Source organism: Octodon degus, unplaced genomic scaffold (assembly GCF_000260255.1).
Source record: "Octodon degus isolate 3935 unplaced genomic scaffold, OctDeg1.0 scaffold00021, whole genome shotgun sequence".
Taxonomy (NCBI): domain Eukaryota; kingdom Metazoa; phylum Chordata; class Mammalia; order Rodentia; family Octodontidae; genus Octodon; species Octodon degus.
The window spans coordinates 6,554,838-6,576,037 of NW_004524597.1; the positions used below are offsets into that span (position 1 = coordinate 6,554,838).

General features: G+C 45.3%; 1 protein-coding gene across 5 annotated transcripts; it reads left to right on the top strand.

The window, feature by feature from the left end:
• Positions 1-7,046: 7,046 nt before the first annotated feature.
• On the top strand, positions 7,047-19,161 carry CUNH16orf89 (chromosome unknown C16orf89 homolog). Of its 5 annotated transcripts, none has more exons than XM_004628078.2 (8): positions 7,047-7,290; positions 8,879-9,028; positions 10,078-10,228; positions 11,844-11,961; positions 15,649-15,784; positions 16,373-16,477; positions 17,551-17,637; positions 18,877-19,161. In XM_004628078.2, exons 1-8 carry the CDS (start codon positions 7,065-7,067, stop codon positions 18,975-18,977), a joined length of 1,074 nt encoding a protein of 357 aa, XP_004628135.2. In that variant the 5' UTR covers positions 7,047-7,064; the 3' UTR covers positions 18,978-19,161. The 5 variants fall into 5 exon arrangements, with proteins under 5 accessions (XP_004628135.2, XP_023567345.1, XP_023567347.1 ...); XM_023711577.1 differs by lacking the exon at positions 18,877-19,161 and adding an exon at positions 17,895-18,281; XM_023711579.1 differs by lacking the exon at positions 15,649-15,784.
• Positions 19,162-21,200: the final 2,039 nt, after the last annotated feature.

Consider the following 21,200-nt stretch of genomic DNA (forward strand, 5'->3'; position numbering starts at 1 on the left):
CTCAGCTAGGTGTGGTGGTTCACCTTGGTAATCCCAACTTTCTAGGAGGCCAACTACTTTAGGAAGATCCAAGTTCTAGCACAACCTGAGCAATTTAGGGAGATTGTCTCTGATTTTTCTGTTTTGTTTGTGCTTTTTAGCTGTTTTTAAAGGACTGAAGATAGCACCCAATGTGAACACCTTGGTTTCAAACCCCAGTATTGCTTCTTGTTGTTGCAAATCGGCTAATGGCAATGTTGAGAAAGGAAACCAAACATGGAAAAGCACAAACTGCAGAGTTCGTTTACACAAATGAAAGCTAATCTTAGGGCCGGCCAAATCAGTGTATTAAAGCGCCTGCAAGCAGGTGCAGGGGCCGGGAGTTCAATCCCGGGCCTGCAGTGCCGGCCCCGCCCCCGGGACGCGCTAAGAGGGCAATTGAGACTGAGCGTGGTGGCACGCACCTGTAACCCCAGCTCTTGAGAGGCTGTAAACAGGCGGATCACTACAAATCCTATCTAGATCTAGTAGTGAGACCCTAAACACCCTGTAGACTCTTCCCTAAAATACAGGAAAAAAGAAAAGAAAAGAGAAAGAAAAAAGAAAGCTAAACTTGCTTTTAGAAGTTAGGAAAGGGCCATGAAGGCTGGGCAGGACTGGTCATGTTCCGCTGAACATGGATATGTTCCATATGGGAAATTCACCCAGTAGCAGGGAAGAGAAAGGAAACCTGGGGGGCCAGAAGACCCAGGCAGTAAGTGCAAATCTGGCTAGCTGCTGTAGGGATTCCAGTGTTACCTCCCACAATGATTAGGTTAAAAAAGGGAGGGGGCGGGGAGATGGCTCAGTGAAATAAGTGCTTCCTTGGCAAGCGCAACAGCCTGAGTTCAATCCCCGGTTGGGGGGGGGGGGGACGACAGCCACCGGAGACAACCCTATACCAGTGTGAACAAAACACACCTCAGTTTAGATGGTTACCACAGTTTGGGATGAATGGACTGAGGGCTTCTGAAGCAGGGAGGGCCCCTCACAAACCCACAGGCCCTAAACTCTGGGTGGACAAAATTGTAATTTGCTGGATTCCAAGACTGCAAATCCTGGAAAGACACCACTCACTTAAAAACAGACAAGTTTATTTAGTTTTTTTTCTTTTTAATTTCTCTCTTTCCTTCATTGGCTTTTTGGAGGGTTGAGGTTTTTCCTCCCTTTCATATTGTTTTTTTCTTTTTCTTTCTTTTTTCTTCTATTCATTCTTCTTTATTTGGCTGGGGTTTTTTTTCTTTTCCTTCTTCATTCTTTGAAAGTTTTCTACTATTGTCAGTTTCTTTGTAAACCTCAATAGGATCACTTCTCTCATTTTTCTCTCATCTTTCATTGATAAATTTTTCAAACTTTAATTTTCTCATTTTTTGGTTCCCCACCCCCCATTCTTTACTAGTATAACTAGAATTAGGTTTTATGACTCTTTAGATAGCTAGTTAACTCTAGGCTATTACTGTTGATCACTGTTCTATTGTTAGTGAAGTTAAAATTGTTCCATTTAGTAGATATTTACTGTAAGTCACTATTTGTTTTGACTTAGTGATTATACTATAAACATAGATCACTTTTTTTTTATTTGCGATACTGGGGATTGAACTCAAGACCTTGTGCTTGCCAGGCAGGTGCTTATGCCACTGAGCTGTCTCCCCAGCCATAGATCATTTTTTGATGGGTAAGGATGAAACGTTATTGGTTCATAGATGTTATGGCTTCTACCAAGATGTCCCCCCAAAGCCTCCTGTGGTCATAGATGGAGATTTTTGGAGGTTGCTAGACCTAGAGTGTGTGATGCTACGATTAAGGATGTGATTCTGCTGTTGATTCACAGCATAATGCTAGGATTAAAGGGTCCTTATTCTGGGTGTGAGTGCTACCTACCCTAAGGGAAGGCAGTATGAATACAATATAAGGGACAGAAAGAGAGCTACAATTGTAGCTTGCTGCTTGCTGCCTTTGCTGCCTTCTTCTTGCCATGAGCTGTTTCTCCTCTGTGATGCCCCTGCCTTGCCACCCTGCCTTGAAGCTAGCCAACTAGCTGAAACCTCTGCAAACTGTGAGTTGAAATAAGCCTTTCCTCCTTTATGTTTGGGTGTCAGGTATTTGTCTCAGTGATGAGAAAAGTAAGTAAGACAGTAGGATAGGTCAATATCCACTTTGTCTTTGACACTGTTGCTGATTTTATTATTGTAGCCAAGGTGATATAGTTATTGCTATTAATTGGTTTTCTCTCTATGCTAATATCTGCATTGCCTTTGTGTCATTAACAATGTTGTGGCATATTCCAGGAGAAGTGAATACTGAGTCAAATACACTGCAGCCTCCCCTCCCAAATAAATGAAGGTGGTTGGATCCTGGGACAGAGGCAAAAGCCCATTGTTAGAAGAGCAGACATTAACTACAGAGATCTCATTACTAGCAACAAACCGTTACACGATAATCAACCTGCAAGTACCAGAAAAAAAAAAAATCAAACAAAAACTAGGAACACAAGAAGACAAGGCAACAAAAGCAACAAAATACCTCCAAGACCTCTCAACTCCCCGAAAAGCTGATCCATGAGGCATCAACAGGGACAAAATCAAAAGCCTTACAGCTGAGTTATTTAAAAGGATGACAGAAGATCATAAAAACACAAATCAATGAGTCACTTGGTGAGCTCAGAGAAGATATAACAAAATAAATAACAGAACTACTAGACACAAGGATCAATGACTGTGCAGAGGATACTAATAAAAAGTTAGCTAATTTAAGCAAGATGATACAAAACATGAATTTTCAGCACAGAAATGAATTAAAGTACATAGAAAGGTACCAAATGAAAAAAAATCAGGAAATTGGAAATCCTAATCAAAGTATGAGGAGTAGTGACTAGTGTTAGAAGTGTCAGAACTAGAAGGACAGAGTTAGAAGACAGGGCTGCTTTCAGTGACCAATTAATGATAGATACCTTAAAAACAAGAGAATGTAAAAAAGTACATCTAGCATCTACTAGATGATGTGAAGAAGACTAAGATTACAGCAGCTTATGAATGAATATTCCATTCCAGGAGAAAATTCAAAAGTCAGATTCATTCATAAATCTGACAAAGCCTTATACACTTTGACACAAATATAATATGGTAATTAGATTTAGTGAAAAATCACAAGACAGAACAAATGGCATCTAAAAACCTGTTTGCTGCAATAATGGCAGAAAACTTCCTAAATACGGGGAAAGAACTTAACATACATATAACTGAAGCGTATAGAATCCTAAAGAGCCATGATCAGAAAAGAACCTCTTCCTGGAACATCTTAGTCAAATCCTAGAAGTCCAACCCAGGAAAACAAGCTTGCTAAAAACTGTCAACAAATTGCTTATACAGTTAAGTTGATGAGAGTGACCGCAACTTCTCAACACCAAACTTAAAGACCAGAGGCCTTAAAGTGAAGCATTTTGAGCCATAAAAGAAAACAATTCCAACCTAGACTGAGATAGCCTGCAAAATTAACTTCTAAAATTGATGAAGAAGTAAGAGGTTTTGTGATAAAGGGCTCCTGAAGAAATTCATGATCACCAAACCAGCACCCAAAAAATTTTCGTAGATATCTTAGAAAGAGAAAAGAGGCTGGCAATGACAAAATTGTTGTCAATTCTCTAATAGAATGAACATACCAAGTCAAGCAAGAAATTAAGTGAAAGGGAAAGAGAACCAGCAAAAGGAGAAAAATCAAGATTTTTAGCAACTACTTCACAAAACTATGTGCCAATAAACTGGAGAATTCAGAAGAAATGGGTAATTCTAGATACATATGAATTACCAAAACAGAATTTTTAAAAACCTTGAATAATCCAATAATAGGCAATAAAATTGAAGTAGTAATTTTTAATGAAACTTTTCTTAATCAAAATTAAGAAAATCCCAGCTCAAACTGAACTCCATGATGAATTCTGCAAGAACTTGAGGGAAGATGTGGCACCAATACTCCTCAAGATCTTTACTGAAATTGAAGGAGAAGGAATGCTCCCGAAGTCATTCTTGAAGCTGGCATTACCCTGATTCCAAGTCCAGACAAAAATCCAACCAAAGAAAAGAAATATAAGTGAATAACTTTAATGAACATAGATCAAAAAATCCTCAGTAAAATATGGCAAAAGTAAAACAGCAAATCATTTAAAAGATTATATATCATGACCAAGTAAGCTGCACTCCAGGGATGTGAGGATGGTTCAATGTAAGAAATCAATAAATGTAGTGCATCACATAGACAGAATTAAGGACAAAAATCTCAATAGATACACAAAAAGTAATTAACAAAGTCCAACATACATTGATGATTTTTTTAAACCTGAAGCAAATAGGTAAAGGCCTTATCTCAATCCAATAAAAGCCATTTGTGACAAATTTGCCAACATCACATTAAATGAGAAGAAGCAAAGTTTTCCCTCTAAAATTAGAAACAAGGCAAGGAGGTCCATTCCTGTTCAAAATGGTACTTACAACAGCTAGAGCAACCAGGCAAGAACACTAAATAAAAGGAATACATGTAAGAAAGGAAGAAGTCAAATTATTATTATCTGAAAATGATATGATCCTCTACACAGAAGGCCCAAAGAGTTAATCAAAAGACTCCTACAATTAATAACCAAATTCAGAAATGTAGCAGAATACGCATCAACAAACAAAAAACCAAAATAGCATCCTTGTATATCAATAATAAACTCACCAAGAGAGAAATTAGAGAATAATACATTTGACATAGCATCAAGAAAAATGAAATACATTAGAAGTAATCTAACCAAGGAAGTGAAGGACTTCTATAGTACTCTGAGAAAGATCAAACAGGACAACAGAAAGTGAAACAGCCCCTGCTCCTGAATAGGCAGAACCAATAATGTCAAAATGACCATGCTCCCAAAACTGATGCAGAGATTTCATGCAATCCCAATCAAAATACCAATAAAATTCCTCATAGAACTAGAGAAAATAATCCTAAAATTCATATAGAACCAGAAGAGGCCCAAATTAGCAAAACAATCCTGGGTAATAAGAGCAAAGCAGGAGGTATTACAAGCCCAGACTTCAAGCTACATGACAAAGCTATAGTGACAAAAACAGCATGATACTGGCACAAACACAGACATGTGGATCAATGGAACAGAAGAGGATGCAGAAACAACCCCAAGAGCATCCAGCTACATGACCTTTGAAAAAGGCACCAAAAACATACTGGAGGTAAAACAGCCTCTTTAATAAATGGTGTTGGGAAAACTGCCTACTTCTATGCAGAAGATTAAATCTAGATCTATATCCCTCACCATGACTACACTGAAATAAAAATGGACCAAAGATCTACATGTTAAAACAGAAACATTGAACCCACTTGCATCAATCAGTATTTACTAGAGAAACATTTAATGCAAGATATAGAAATATTTTTAAAATGTACAAGATTGGCCAACAATGGACCCCCACCGAGTCGGGTGTGGAAATGTGCAAAAGGTCTGTCTGCGCCCTGGAGACCCAAAGGATCCAGTCAAAGGCCTGGAGCTAATGTAATGTCCCAGTTGAGTCCGTATCAGAAGGCAGAAGAGTCTACAATGGAAGGCTGAAGGGTCCAGCCAAAAGGCTAAACTGGAAGGCTAAACTGAAGTCCACACTGGAAACCAAGAGATGACGTCCAGGATGATGCTGCAGACTGAAGCACCTCTGAAGAAATAGAAGCAAGCCTTCCTTCTTTGTCCCTCACCATGGGAAAAAGAATAATGTAATGTGAAAAATTAGTCATCTTTCTATTGATTACATATTGGATGGTATTATGTATACTGAGGTAAACAAGATCATTTCACCTGCTTGTGGGGTGTGTGTGTGTGTGTGTGTGTGTGTGTGTGTGTGGTATTGGGGCCCTGTACCACTGGGCTATACTTCCAGCTCTTTCTTTTTCTTTTGTATCTCTTTCTTTTTTTTTTTTTTTTTCTCAGTACTGAGGATCAAACATGAGACCTTGCACTTGCAAGGCAGGCACATACCGCTGAGCTATCTCCCTGGCCCAATGTTCTTTTATTTTGAGACAGTATATCACTAAGTTGCCCAGGGCAGACTCAAATGTGTGACCCTCCTGCTTCAGCCTTTCTCACTACTGGGATTACAAACGTTGCTTTTTTTTTTTTTTTTTTTTTTTTTTGTATTTTAGGGAAGGGTCTACAGAGTGTTCAGGATCTCACTGCTAGATTGGACTCTAGTGATCCGCCTGTTTACAGCCTCCCAAGGATTACAGGTGCACACCACCACACCCAGTCTCAGTTGTCATCTCAGTCCCCCCCCCCGGGGGGCGGGGCCCACATGGAACTCCTGGCCTCTGCAGGCACTTTAATCCACTGAGCTATTTGGCCAGCCCATTGTTGCTTTTTTGATATATGGCTAATAGAAAATTTTGAGGGGCTGGTGAGATGGCTCAGTGGTCTAAAGCACCTACTTAGAACAAGCTTAGCAAAGCACAGGGACTGCGGTTCAATCCCCCAGCACCACATGCCAGCCAGCCCCGCCCCCTGGTGGGCTGAGCTGGCCCCCCCACACACAAATAAATAAAATTAAAAAAAAAAATCTTAAAAAAAAAAAAAAGAAAAGAAAATTTTGAAAGGCCCAAACAGCTCACTTGTGTGGTTTAATTCTATTTCTACTGAATAGTGGCCCTCTGGAGAGGCTGGAGAGATGTGGCCACCAATGAGTTTGGCACCAGCTTCTTTTCCAACTTTGCTTTGGAGGGCTTTTGGATTTCTAAGTTGCAGGTGACATTTTCAGATCACTGATGGAGAACCTGAGACCAGAAGGACAGGGAGAGTTCCTCTCCCCACTGGGTAGACAGTAGGCTCCGTGTCCAGGACTGGCCTGATTCTGACCACCCCCGAGCCTTCTGTCCCCAGGAGCCAACCTACCCAAAGCTCTCTTCCCAGGCCAGGCAGGCTACGGGTGAGCGCTTCCAGGCTTGCAAGGAAGGGGATGGGCAGAGGGCGGGTCGAGACTCTTGGCAGAGAGCTCCCAGCGCTGCAGGATGTGATCAGAATGACCAGAAAGCCAGTCATGGCCAGGCCAGGGCTGGCGCTCTTTCTCCTACTGCTGTCATCGCTGTCACTGAAGCCCTCCTCACTCCCACAGCTGGATGGCACAGAGGGCAAGGCCACCCTTGCAGGCCTAATTCTGTCTACACTAGAGAGAGCCACCATGTTCCTGGAGGAGCGGCTGCCTGAAATCAACCTGGATGGTGTGGTGGGTTTTCAGGTGCTGGAAGGTGAGTTTGCCTGCCGCCCAGATGGCCAGTGGGAAAACCAGTTCTGGGCATGCCCCCTGCCCCACTCTGACCCCTGGGACCTAGCAATCTGGCTTCAGAACAGGCTGCTTTGGCTCTGAGGAGAGGGAGGAGGGGGCTACATTCTCTGAGGTGTAGGACTCAGCCAGCTGTTATCAGATGTCTTAGAAGTAGGAAGGATTTAAAGGCAACATGAGAAAAGATTTGAAAATTATATTCTTAGAAGAAAATGATCTATTTGGCAGTTGCCATCTGACACACCGTGAACAAGGGGCAAGAGGGAGCCCTTTTAGTGGTATTTATGGAAAGGCTGCTCCTCCTATGTAAGGATAGTTGGGAATAAAACCAAAGCCCTGAGTTCCTTCCTGGCTTCCTTCATGGCCTGCCAAAGGCAACTGGAGGTCCTGAGAACAGAGCGCAGTATTTGTTTAGCCTTGACAGATGTAAGATCCTTAAAGAGTGGGTTGGAGACAGGCCAAGGCAGGCTGGAGACATGCACACCTGTTGAAGGAGGCGCTTCCTGCAGGTCACCCTCAACAAAGCGACAGAGGCCCCCCTTTTTTGGGGGGTAGGGGGTACTGGGGGATAAACTAGAGACTTTACACTGAACTACATCCCACACCCTTTTTATTTTTTGAGACAAGTTCTCTCCAAGGTAGTCACTTGCCCAGGCTGGGCTCAAACTTGTGATCCTCCTGACTCAGCCACCCAGAGTGCTAGAACTGCAGGTATGCATCATGTCCTGCTCAGAAACCCTATTTTGGTGTCAGCCTGGGCTTGGGCAGTGGGTATCTCTGTCTTACTCCTTGCAGCCACAAGACCACCCCACATCCTTTCTGCATCTCTGCTCTCTAGGTAACATTCTAGAAAGCACCGAGATCCTACCCCACCCTCTAGGCCTGCTCTGCTCTAAGCCAGGACTACCGGGAGGCCAGAAGCACACCAGGGTGCCCTCGCATCACTCAGCTCTGCCTCAAACTCCTCTAGAAATGATTAACAATCACAATCCCCCAGAGCCAACTTTCTGACTGGGGATAGCAGACACCAAATCACAGGCCCGCAGTACTTTCAGGGATCTGTACAAATGCTTTCGGTTGTGGATGAGTGGGCACCGGCCCCAAGAGCAAAGGGCCCTCCCCACCCCCTAGGACAACAGGCACAGACCCCAAGTCTGCAGTTCATACTAAGGGCCACACCTCATCAACGGCTTGCTTTGTGAGATGGGTAATGTTAAATCTTCACATATTAGCTCATGTAATCCTTAGGAAGCCAGATCAGAGAAGTGCTGACTCGCTGTCCTCATTTTGCAGACAAAAACAGAAATGGAGAAAAATTAGGTGACTTTTTCTGGTCACCCAACCAAAAACTATCAGTTAGGAATGTCCCCAGTCCACCTACAGTTATCAAGCTCTCAGCTCCCACCTTGTACCTCCCTGACCCCTCCCCTTTGCCAGATCAGCCCACAAGGCCTGGCTTCCAGTCAGCTCAAAGAATCCTCCCAGGCCCTATGCAGGGAAGGCAGAAAAGCCCGTGGCTAGACAGCTGGTGATTGATGACCTCTGCTCCCCAGCACAGCTCCGAGGTGCACAGGAGGCGTGGGCATCGGACCCCGTGCTGCAGCCATTGTGTCTGCGAACTGGGCAACTGGCTGACAAGCTGGCCCCTCTCCTCCACAGATCCATCACCTACCTGAATCTCAGCGATCCTGAGTACCTAAGAGGTAACCGTGTGGGAAGGGTATTGCTTCAGGAAGGCAGCTCCTGGGGTATCACTGAAGACCCTGGTATAGGCTCCTCTTAGAGTAAGGCAGAGTGGAATGGTCCACAACTGTCAGCTCAGCAAGGTACCCTCTGGAAGGCTGGTCATCCTTGACTCCAATAGCAATGACCTGTCTTGCCCACGTGGAAGGACAAACAGGATATCTCCCACCACCCATTGCTAGGGGGTCTTCCTGGACCACAGGGTCAGGTCTGGTCTGGCCTTTCCTGAGGATGGCATATCTAAAAGGCAAGTCACCTCCTCGCATGGCAGACCTTAGTATCATGCCAGCAAGTATCTCCTGTGCCTTGTAGTGCTGAGTGTCGGTGTCCACACCAGCCTTGAGGGACCTTGAGGAAGATCCTATTCTATAATCCTGGCCTGAATTGGTACATAGGGAACAGCACACCTCACAATGCTCCAGCCCTGTTCCTGGGGTTCATAAAAAACATGAGCTACTGCATACCTCATTCTCAGACTGCGGCCCCACCTCTGTGACCCACTCTGTCCTTCCTCCTTGAAGCAGAGATCCCCATCCTCACCTGACCCTTATACACCTCCAGAAATGCATACTATCCCCATCCTACAGACAAAAGAATGGAACTGGTAGATAAGAAGCCTCTTGCCAAGCATATATATTGGGAGTGCTGCACTATAAAACAGAACCCAAAAGGTTTTTGGTTCCTTTCATGAATCTCAAGCGTCTGTAGGTTACAACAGTTATAGTCACATCCTGTCCCAATACTGTCCCTAACTGACCAGGGAAAAACTGTTCTGGATTTTTGTTTGTTTTTGTTTTGCTTTGTTTGATTTTTTGTTTTAAGAAAAAGAATTTCTGGAATGTTTCAGTTCCCACCACCAGCAGCCAAGAAGTTGGGCTGGAACCTGGGCAGGGCAGCCAGCGCAAGGTGCAGTGGGTGGGGACAGTTTCCTGGCTAGGGTAAGGGGACTTTCCCAGCTCCAGGTCATTCCTCAGACTTTACCCACACCACCTGCTTTCCCCTCTGCCAGAGTTCCAGCCAAGCCTCCAGCCTGGGTTTTGGAAGCTGCCCCACACCTGGACCCACACCAGTGCCTCCCTAGTCTATCCCTGGCCTGAGCTCCAATACTCTTTCTCAGAGGACAGCAGTGACGCATGCTTGGTGCTGCTGTTGGGAACAGGGTAAGCCCCAATTTCCTGACTTACTAGAAGCCCAAATTGTTTTCTCCACTGGCCTCCTGCCCTGCTAGAACTCCAAGCCCCCAGGACAGCCTACAGGGGTCTGTGCAGAAGCAGGCACAGCTTCCAGGAAGGTGCCTGGCCATCCTCTCCCACCCCGTTCTAGCCTGTCCAAACTCCCTAGGTCAAGCTACCTCAGCTTTTCCTGGTCCCAGGACAGAGCCCAGCTCCTGCAGCCCTTCCAGGCCCTGGAACAACTCTGATCCAACCCCTGGGGACTCTATGCCCACTATCCTCACCCCCAACAAACCCTTGCTCCTTCCACCTTGCCACCGCATCCCCATTCATCCCTAAAACTGTGGCAATTCACTGCCCTGGGCCAGCTCCAGCATGCTGCCCCCGGAATTGACCCCTAAACAAGGTGGCTTCTCATCTGTCATACAGCTGTCATATAGGTATGACAGCTGTCACACACTTCTGCCCCCCAACAGGCTGTGGGTCCAGGAAAGCAGGACTGAGCCCAGCTTATTCCCCACTCCATTCCACAGCTAAGTGGGCTTGAACAAGGCCAGGTGGGCCCATGCAGGGCCCAGGGAGGACTGGGCAGCAGGTCCTGCCCTCTCCACCCTTCGGAGAGGATTCTGTCAGTGTCTTCTTGAGAAGCAGTTATTAATTCTTTCATTGCAGTTAGCCCTTCTTTTTTTACTTCAGAGAATATTTCTGATCTGATGTCCTCTATATTCAGAGAGGATTCTGAAGCAGACCACAACTGAGCCCCCAAGGGGCTGCGCTCCAGTGAGAGATTCCCTTGCTGATCTGTCTGTCTTTCTTTCTTTCTTTTTTTTTTTTTTTTTTTTTTTTTTTGTACCAGGAATCAAACTTATGAACTCTTTTTTGCTGGGGAGAGATTTGTCACAGGGGGAATGAGCATGTGGGGTACAGATTCCCAAGCTTTCTGGGTTCAGAAGTCTGCTGTTTAGGGCTGAGGTAGGAAAGGTAACATTTGGGAGTCTTGACCTCTGGCAGCTTCCCACACACAGGATGGCTCCACCATCATCTGTCCAGAACTGGGGCTACTGATTTAGCAAGTCAGTTCACAGGAAATCTGTTTTGTTTCGTTTCGTTTTGTTTTGTTTTGTTTTGTTTTGTTTTGTTTTGTTTTGTTTTGTTTTGCAATATTGGGGATTGAACGCAGGGCCTTTTCACTGAGCCACTGCTCTCATCCTTTCTACTTTTTTTGTTTTGAGTTGGCGTCTCAATAAGTCACTGAGTTACACAGGCTGGTCCCGAGCATACATTTGCTTGTTTGTTTGCTCTTTTTGAGACTGAGTCTCACTATGTAGCTCACACTGGCCTTGTACTATGTAGTGTAGGCTGGCTTCCAACTCACAGTGATCCTCCTCTCTCGAACTGCTATATGCTGGGATTGCAAGTGTGCATCTCAGGCCAAGCTGAGCTCAAACTTTTGATCCTCTTGCCTCAGCCTCCCAGAGAGAATTTCTATGCTTTCTTTGGCAGCACCTGTCCCAGCCAGGAAGTTACAGGAGAGGGGTGGACAGAAAGGATGGGGAGGCTGGGCCTGGAGCACCATGCTCAACACCTGGCCTGGCTTCTGCAGGAACACCAGCAGCCAGCCTTGTGGGCTCTCAGACTTCTGCAGGAAGTTCATGACCAAGCCTGGCTGCTCTGGCTATTACCTGTCCCACCAGATGCTTTTCTTCCTCTGGGCCAGAATGGTGAGTGCAGGTAGGAAGGACGGGGGAAGATAAAAGGGCTCCTGGAAGCGTAGTTCTGTCTGCTGCACACCAGAAATCAAGCGGTCTTTTGTATTTGTTTGTTGTCGATGTTGTTTTTCATTTCATTTTATTTTATTGTGAAGAGTAAAAACAAGCAAAAACAAATAGAAAAAAGACAGAAACAGGATACCATACAACAATACATATGTTAGAGATTTTCAAAACAAGACTAGCTAATTAGCAATAGCTGTTATATTATCTATTTTTACTGTCAGATCTATTTGCTCAAGTTAACAGATATAGTTAGGCAACATTAGAGAAATAACTGAATATGGGCGCTTGCTTTCAAGAAATCTTAATTTTTTTCCTTGTCTTTTTTATTTTCAAGAGAATATAATAATTGATAATTAGAAAAGGTACACATTTAGAACAAGATGAGAGGTATTCAACCATGGTTTTGTTTTGTTTTGTTTTTTGTGGTACCAGGGATTGAACTCAGGACCTTGTGCTTGCCAGGCAGGAGCTTATGTCGCTGAGCTCTCTCTCCAACCCTCAACCATGAGTTTTATATTACACATTGCTGTCCATGATGTAGGTGCTTAGATCTCAGGTATCAGCATACAGTTAGTCAAGGTGAAAATTCTAAACATTAACTATTTTCCCCAAAAATAATGATGGAAATTATGAGTACAATCACCTCAGCCATCATATATATATATATATATATATATATATATATATATATATATATAATTTGCATGTTTTTCCCATCTTTTCTCCATTCACCTTCAGCCATCAAGAGGGAAGAGTGAGAAAATTCTGTGTAACTGAGCTGATTCAATTGCAAATGGGGGAGGTGGGGTTAGGGACACTGTTGTATTCACTGGGTGATAGGACATCAGGAAAATGGTAAGGAAGAGAGAGGGAATAAGACAGAGGAGGCAGGAAGAAGAACTCAGCAAAACACAGAGGAGCATAGAGGCACTTGGAAGAAAGTTAGCGGTGCCACCTGTAGGAGACCAAGCCATACCCATAGTGATAGTAGCCATGGAGACAGCTGGGACAAAGGGACTTGGGAGAAGCAGCAGCCTGGGTGTCCTTGCTGTTGGTGGAGTGACAACTTCCATGGTAAAATGACACAAAGTAACAATTTGAGGGGCTGGTGAGATGGCTCAGTGGTCTAAAGCACCTACTTAGAACAAGCTTAACAAAGCACAGGGACCACGGTTCAATCCCCCAGCACCACATGCCAGCCATCTTCGCCCCCTGGTGGGCTGAGCTGGCCACACACACACACACACACACACACACACACACACATAAATAAATAAAAAATTCAAAAAAAAAAAAAAAGTAACAATTTGAAATATGGAAGACACTAAACTTTACATTCACTTATTTGTTTTAGCCTCATTTTACAAAAACAAATTGAACTTGTTAGACAAAAGGGGGATGGGTTTTAAAGTTGTGAGCCCCAAGGCTTCAGGAAGAAAAGCTGTGAGGTACCTGGCCCCTAGCTTTTCTAGTGTCTTAGACACCTGAGTACACAGTATCCCCATCCTGAGGAACCAGGACTGAGTGGCTATTGTTTCACATCAGATCTGAGCAATGGTCTGTCCTTGCAGGTCCAAGAACTGAAGCCAGGGAGTAGAGGTGGACCCAGCCCCACCCCACCCAACCCCACCCCACCCCACCGACCCCTCACCCAAGTGTCTTTCAAATTTCAAGATGATGATGATAAGAATGTTAAAGCTACATATTTTTATGGTGCTGGGGGAGTAGCTCAATGATAGTGTGTGCTTAGCATGCGGGAAAGCCTAGGTTTGATCCCCAGCACTGGAAAATAAGTACATAAAAAATATGAGGTGGGTTCTTGTAGCAGGATGGGAGGGACAAATAAATAAATTTGTTTGATCTCATGATCTGTATGCCAAAAATGTTATTCAGAGATCAGAAATTTTTGCTTGACAAGGTTTTTTAAGTTACTGATTATTTGCTGAGACAGACCAACATTTTAAAAAATATAATAAAAAATTAATTAAAAAAAAACATTGTCAACTGGGGGGCCTGCTGGTTAGCTCAGTTGCTTAAGTGCCTCCTCATGCAGATACAGTCAGATGCAGGATGCCAAGGTTCGATCCCCACCTCCACCTGCATTAGCAGACCCACCCTTATGGCAGCTTGAGCCAGCCAAAAAAACAAAAGCATTGTCAACTTTTGGAGGGCCAGGGAGATGGCTCAGTGGAATAAGCACTTCCCTGGCAAGCGCAAGGGTCTGAGTTCAATCCCCGGTTCCGCAAAAATAAAAAAATAAAAATAAATAAATAAATAAATCTCAACTTTTGGAAGCTGGGGAGATAGCTCAGTAGAATAAGCACTTGCCTGGCCAAGTGCAGGGTCCTGAGTTCAATCCCTATTTCCGCAAAAATAAATAAATAAAATATAAAAAACAAATTATGAACTAAGTTATGTTTTCAAGATGTAACTGAAATCTATGGTAAATGTCTAAATTTTTTTAATGTATTACAATATAAGACACTTCATCATTAATCCCCCTCAACAGACTGCCCTTCATTTCAAACACACTTACCCCATGACTCTGACCACTTTCTGAAGCAGTTCTGGAAGTCCTCTTTCATATCTTTAGTTGTGCTTTTGGGGCTTTCTCCTGGTACTGAAATGATTCAAAACACTGATCTTAGCTAGTCATTTTGACTTTGGAGAGGAGCCAGAAGTTGCACGGTAGCAGGCCTGCTGTGTAGGGTAGAAATGACGCATGCTGGCGTTTTGGGAAGCCTGCCTTTCTCGTGGCTGGCGCTCCACGGTGTGTTCCTCATACTTTAGATCACAATGTGGGAAGACACTCACAGAAAAGGGCTCCCAGGACCACCTGAGAAAGTATAAGGGCCATGAGATAAGTATGTCGGAAGCAAAGAGGGAGTATTTTGAGGGCAAGTCATGGCAAAGTCTTCTATTGTAATAAATGCTATTTGAAACATTTACCATACATTTTGATCACCTCACATATATTTATTTGTATCAAAAACTTGTGCTAAAATCCAATTTTTTTTTTTCGATACTAGAGATTGAACTCAGGACCTTGCACTTGCCAGGAAAGTGCTTATTCTACTGAGCCATCTCCCCAGACCCGAAAATATCCAAAAATTTTATTCAGAGCCTCAAAGCCCTTTGTTTGACGCGATTTTTAAAATTACTATTTCTTTGCATGCTACAACAGGCCAGTATTTTTGTAGACATATTAAAAACCAAATTGCACATGGATTATTATGTTGGCTGCATTCAACAAAACAAAGGTTACTTGGAGCATTGCTGCTAAATCCTGTTCTCAATGCCTGTTCTTTTCCATCATGGGCTAGTGCCTAGCCAGGTCTGCCCTTGGAGTAGCGCTGAAGCCAGAGCAGGGTTGGCCCACAGTGAGACTGCAAATGCTCTCACAGGTAGTTGCAGAGCTGGGCCCCGATTATGCCATGCCAGAACTTAAACCCAGCTCTTCCTGATCCCCAGTGATGGAGCCAGCTGGGAGTGTAAGTGGGAAAACCCTTGGGGAAGGAGGGACCTGCCCTGACACAGCCCATGCAAGACTATCTCAGTTTGAAGGTCTCTCTGGGATGCAGTGTGCATTTTCTTGCACACTGACTCCCTTGTCCCTGGCTGTTTGCCCCCCAGAAAGGATGCACGAAGGGACTGTTCAGCCAGAGCCAGCACTACATCAGCATCTTCTGTGCCAACATGATGGCCCTGAACCAGAAATCTGAGGCTGCTGGATATGCCTACCCCATCCGGGACCTCTTCATGGAAAACAGTACAGCTGGCCTTCTGACCTTGGGATAAAGCAAAAGGGTGTTGGTGATAGGACAAATGCACATGCATACAAGTGAAATTGCCACATTAAGAAATTAAAACTATAGGGTGCTTAGTTGAATCTGAGCTTCAGACAAGTAATGAATAAAATCTTAATATAAAAAATCTTAATATAAGTATGTTTCATACAATATATGTGCTTAGCATAGGATAAGCTCACACTAAAATTTTATTTGTTGCTTATCAGAAACTCATGTTACTGAGCATCCTATACTTATCTGCCACTGTGTGACTGTGTGCTCAAAGACTGATCCAGTGATGGACCTCTGGACAGGCTAACAAGAGGACAGGCAAACAGACCCACACTGCCTTAGAGATGAGGCAGAAAGAAAGCCCTGGGGGCTGCTCCTTGCCTGTAATGAGGGCCCCAGTGGGAGGCAGGACACAGCCTGGGAGCCCCACTTGATAAGATGGAGTCTCCTTCCAGCCCCAGGCAGGAGAAAACAGGTGGCACCATGATGGCCTCAGAAAGGGGAGGAGGTGGGCCTGGGAGGACGGGCTACAGACAGTCCCCTGGCTTTGCTTCCAGTCATGTTCTGTGGCATTGGTGGCTTCTCTGACTTCTACAAGCTCCGGTGGCTGGAGGCCATACTCAGCTGGCAGAAGCCACAGGAAGGATGCTTTGGAGTGCCTGGTAAGCTTCACTGCTGTGTTGGCTGAAGGAGGAGGGAGAATGCACTGGCATGAGGTGCTAGGAGAGATGTGCAATAATATGTACATAGGTGCGTGTGCCCCTGAATACACACATACACACACACACACACACACACACACACACACACAGTAGAAATGGGCTCGCAGCTTTTGGAGCCAACATTTTTTCAGAATGAGAGTTTCTTGTCAGGAAATGAGAGCCACTAAAATTGCACCAACAAATTCATTCATTCAACAAGCATTTATTCAGCACCTACTAAAGCCCGTCTATGCTGTGGGGAAAGTCAGGCCTGAGGAAAAGAGGCAGAAATCCAAAAAAAAAAAAAAAAAACCAGTAAGTGAAATGAGGACAAGAGCTGTGAAAGAGACAACAAGCAGAGGAGGAAAAGAACACTGAAGAAAGTTCCTCAGGTGCAGTGGTCAGAGAAGGCCTCTACAGGGAAGTGACACAGGTGGAGAGGTGCAAGACACACATCACCAGCCACAGGCCCCTTGCCAGTTGGTCAGCTCTGGTGTAAGTCACTTTACTCTCTGAGCTTTCAGTTTTCCCACGTATAACTAGATGACTATGATCAAAGCCACTGTCCCCAGTGTGGGGGAGAACAGACAGCACACATGACACTGCCCAGCCCAGGCCAGGTAGGTGTGAGTGAGGCAGGCTCCCTGAAAATAAATTTTGGGGTCCTCAGTGGGACAGTTCAATCCTCAAAGAAGCAAATGCAGTTGTTTCGAAAACAGTTTATGGAATGAAAATTCTCAGGCCTGCCAGACTTTGCGAGAGGGCATTGGAGAGGGCAGGGACTTGTATCCTCCCACCCCGCTCCAGCACCTGCAGTATGGGTGGCTTGTGAACACGATCTGGGAAGCCATGGGTACCATGAGTAGATGACAAATTTAAGCCTCGTGGAAAGATCCCCAGGCAGATGTGGGGAGAAAATTTGTAGAGTAGCCTCAGCATTTCAGAGAAGACTTCCATTGCTTGTGGCTCTGGAGGGGAACAGATTTATCAAGCACCATTCACAGATCATGAGTTCATCTTTTGCTCTTCTCCAGATACTGAGGGTAAAGTGCAACCTGCACACTTTCTGTACCAACAGCATGTTCTCAGAAGAGTCAAGAGGCGAGAGAAACAATTCACAGGTAACAAAAATGCTCAGGGGAACTGGGTCTGTAATCCCAGCACTCTGGAAGGCTGAGGCAGGAGCATTGTGAGCTCCAGCTCAACCTGAATGACTTAGAGAGACTGTGTCAAAATAAAAGGGGCTGGGGTATAGCTGAGTGCAAAGGCCCTAGGTTCAATCCCCAGTACCACAAAAGGTTTGGGGAGGGCTTTTGGCTTGAGCCCAAAACATCTTCAGAAGCCAAGGCCTGGACCTGTTCCTTCTCTTCTGATACAGATGGGTGCCCTTCTGTCACTGAAGGAAAAGGTCCCAAGGCTTTCATATTTGGGGGACAGAGGAAAGTGTCTTCAAACAGCTCAGAAGGACAGAGCCCTCTGTTCAGAGAGATCGCCCGAGAGGAGCATAGAGGCTCCAGTGAGGTGTGGAACAGCACAGAGATAACCTTGCTCGTTGGGAGTAGGTTTAGGGACTAGAACCTGCATCAGGAACTTCACAGAGAGAACTGATTATCAGAAATATGCCTTAGGAGACTGGAAGACCTGAAAAGAAAAATAGAAATCACGGAGGTTAGCAGCGCAGGAGGCCCCAGGAAACAGGCGAGCAGAGCCTAGCTTCTTCTCTCATCTGGCAGTGCCTCCTGTTAGACAAACCTTGGCAGATGCCTGAGCCAAGGTGCCTTGGAAGTACACTTTAGAGGGGTCTCTGTGCAGCATTTGGAGCAAGGAAAGGCATGGAGGGGCCTATGAGCTGACGGGCAAGTGGTATAAATGGTTCCAGGTGACCCCAGGGTCCCCCTATTTATACCTTCTGTCTGGGGCCTGAGGAATAGTGTCCCTTATGTCCCCAAGTGTGCTGCTTTGATGAGATGTTGCACAGTCAGCCAGGCAATGCAGAGAAACCAAGAGCAGGACACGGTCACATGGGGAAGGAAAGGAAGAGAGACAGCAGGCAGGGGTATGGAAGGGAGAGAAGACTCTGGTTTCCAGTTTTTATCAATAAAAAGTAGATGAGCACATTGCAGTGAAAGGGCAGCAGAAGGGCCACGTTGCAGAGCAAGCATCCCACAAACTGAGGCTAATGATTCCAGCAAAGCAGGTCCACACAGGACACCAAGCACCCACGTGCACTTGGCAGGTTGCCCTGATGACACTGGAAAAGCATTTCTTTCCAATAGATGGGTTGAGTTCCAAGTTGAGTTTATTTAGTCCTTGGGGCTGAAGTTTCCAAGTCGGCACTCATCAGGTTGTCTCCCCTCCAGATGGCTGTTCCAGCCACAGCACTGCCACAGCAGTCGCAGCCCTGGGCGGCTTCCTCTACGTCCTGGCAGATCAGCCTCTGGTGCGTGAGAACGTCATCTAGCCAACCATCACATGGCTCCATCACTGCTTTAGATCTTCTGTAGCAGAAAATGCCCAGCCCCCAATACGCTTCAGTTTTTTAGCCACGTAGGGAACAGTTCCTGTTCCATTTCTGGTTGCTCCTGTCTCTTAAAAACAGCTGGTCAATGTGATACATAGCTGGTCACTATGATGTGCCTTGAATAAACCAATCCCCAACTGACAAGCCATTCTGCCTCTGTGCTTCCTGCTTAGCCAATATAAGCCCTAGACCACCCGAGATCAGGGCCTGATATTCCGAGGATGATCCCAATCAGTGCCCGTTGACATAAATAAATCTGCCTCCAAATCCTGGGTGTTGTTTCAGTGTTTCTGCTTGCCACTGCACTTCCTTAGGTTCTGGGGCCTGGGTCACACTCTGAGGAAGAGGCAGCCTTAGAAAGAGACCAGCAGGCCACCCCATGTCACCGTATCAAGTTGTTTGGAGACCTCCGAGTAGGCAGGGCCCAGAGGGTGGCTGGGAGGGGTTGGGGTGAACAGATGAATGAATGCACATCACAAGCAGTCAGTCAGGAACTGGGCCTTTTTACTTAGCCCTTGGGTGACCTTGAACAACCTCGGTCTTTGTTTCAGGTCCCTAATCCCTCTCAATACCCACTAGAGACCCACTGCCTTAGTTTGTTTTCACCAGCTATAGCAGAACACCACAGACCAGCACACCACTATTCCTCTACAAGTAGCATAAAGTGACTGTACAGTCTATACAGTTGATTCTGGAGACCAGGAAGACCAAGAGTATGGCACAGCATCCGCTGAGAGCCTTTTTGCCATAATGGAATGACAAGCGAGCATTCACCAGACACAGACAGGGCAAGAAGGGACTGACCTTATACCAGACCTGCTCTCATGATAACCAGCCATCTCTAGAGATGACATAAGTCCATTCAGAAATTCAGAGCCCCATGGCCCAGTCACCTCTCTTGGGCCTCATCTTTTTCCCATTGTGAGGTGAGGATCAAATGCAGAGATAATCCACAAATGAGCTAAATCTCCAGCCTCACTTTTTTCAGACAGAATCCCCCTAAGTTGCCCAGGCTGGCCTCCAACTTTAACACTCCTGCTTCAGCCTCCCAAGTGGCTGTGATTCCAGATGTACACCACTGCACCTAGCCAGATGCCCTCTCTTAACATTGTTACAGCAGTAGTTAAATTACAACGTGAGTTTTGGAGGTGACCTTCCAATCAGAGCACCCATACTCAAGACTTAAAGGATATTTTTTCTGATGTCAACTACTATATCCTTGCCAGTGGGGGAAGTAAGGGCCTCCAAGAAGAACAGATCAAGTCATGAGCTGGAACTCAAGAGTACTGTGAGAGACAACACACGCTGCTTTTCATATCCTATGCAGAGGCCAGGATGTCACATTTTGTGGTGACGTCATCTCAGAGATGCAGTGTAACATAGTAGTGATGTGCTCTGTATTCAGAGTGCCTGGATTGAGACCCCAGTACTGTGTCCTTGGGCAAAGTCAGTGACTTCTTAGAGACTCATTTCCTCCTCAGTAACACAAAGATGACAGCACCAACCTCAGTGTTACCTCCACTGCTAGAAGGATCATGTTCACAGCAACTGTCACATAGTGAGTCTCAGGTAAGCACTGCCTGCTGCCACAAGATCCCGACGTCAATCAACAGGGCATACTGCAAAGCATCAGGAGGGGCAGCTGGCTCCTCAGGGTTCTTGAATTCCCAACTCACCATTGTTCAGCATGAAGGCATCTGGACACTGGTTCATCACGTGGGGAAAGACTTTCCAGAAACTTCTCATAGATCCAAATGCTGTCTGTGGTGCTGTGATGGGGGCATGCACACAAGTATGCATGGCAGCGAACTAGGTGGGAAGAACATGGCCAGAATGGCCTTGCTTTGGCTCCAGGTGGAGAACAGCTGCAGCATATTTGCTGTGCATGGTACCTCAGCTCACTGAGTTGCACCTCTGTGAAATAAAATGTCCCCTGTGCCTCTGTGCCCAGTTGAACAGCCCTAGAGAGGAGGTGGGTGGAGGTTCTTCTAAATCTTGTCTGAGAGGTGGTCTCAGAAGACCACTCTAATCCTTCTTTTGAACACTTTCCCCCAGTCGTGCTCAAGTTGTCAGACCACAAGACATTCATGGATTCCTCTGACAGGACTGACTTGCTTCTGAGGTTGCTGTTTTCTTGGGGGAACCAGGAGGTAGAATTTAATA

What these genes read in the sequence shown, in the direction of transcription:
- CUNH16orf89 (XM_023711577.1), top strand. Translation starts at nt 7,065, where the DNA reads ATGACCAGAAAGCCAGTCATGGCCAGGCCAGGGCTGGCGCTCTTTCTC. An exon ending in TCTTCCTCTGGGCCAGAATG is followed by an intron (nt 11,962 to 15,648) that starts GTGAGTGCAGGT and finishes TTTGCCCCCCAG; the next exon opens with AAAGGATGCACGAAGGGACT. An exon ending in GGACCTCTTCATGGAAAACA is followed by an intron (nt 15,785 to 16,372) that starts GTACAGCTGGCC and finishes CTTTGCTTCCAG; the next exon opens with TCATGTTCTGTGGCATTGGT.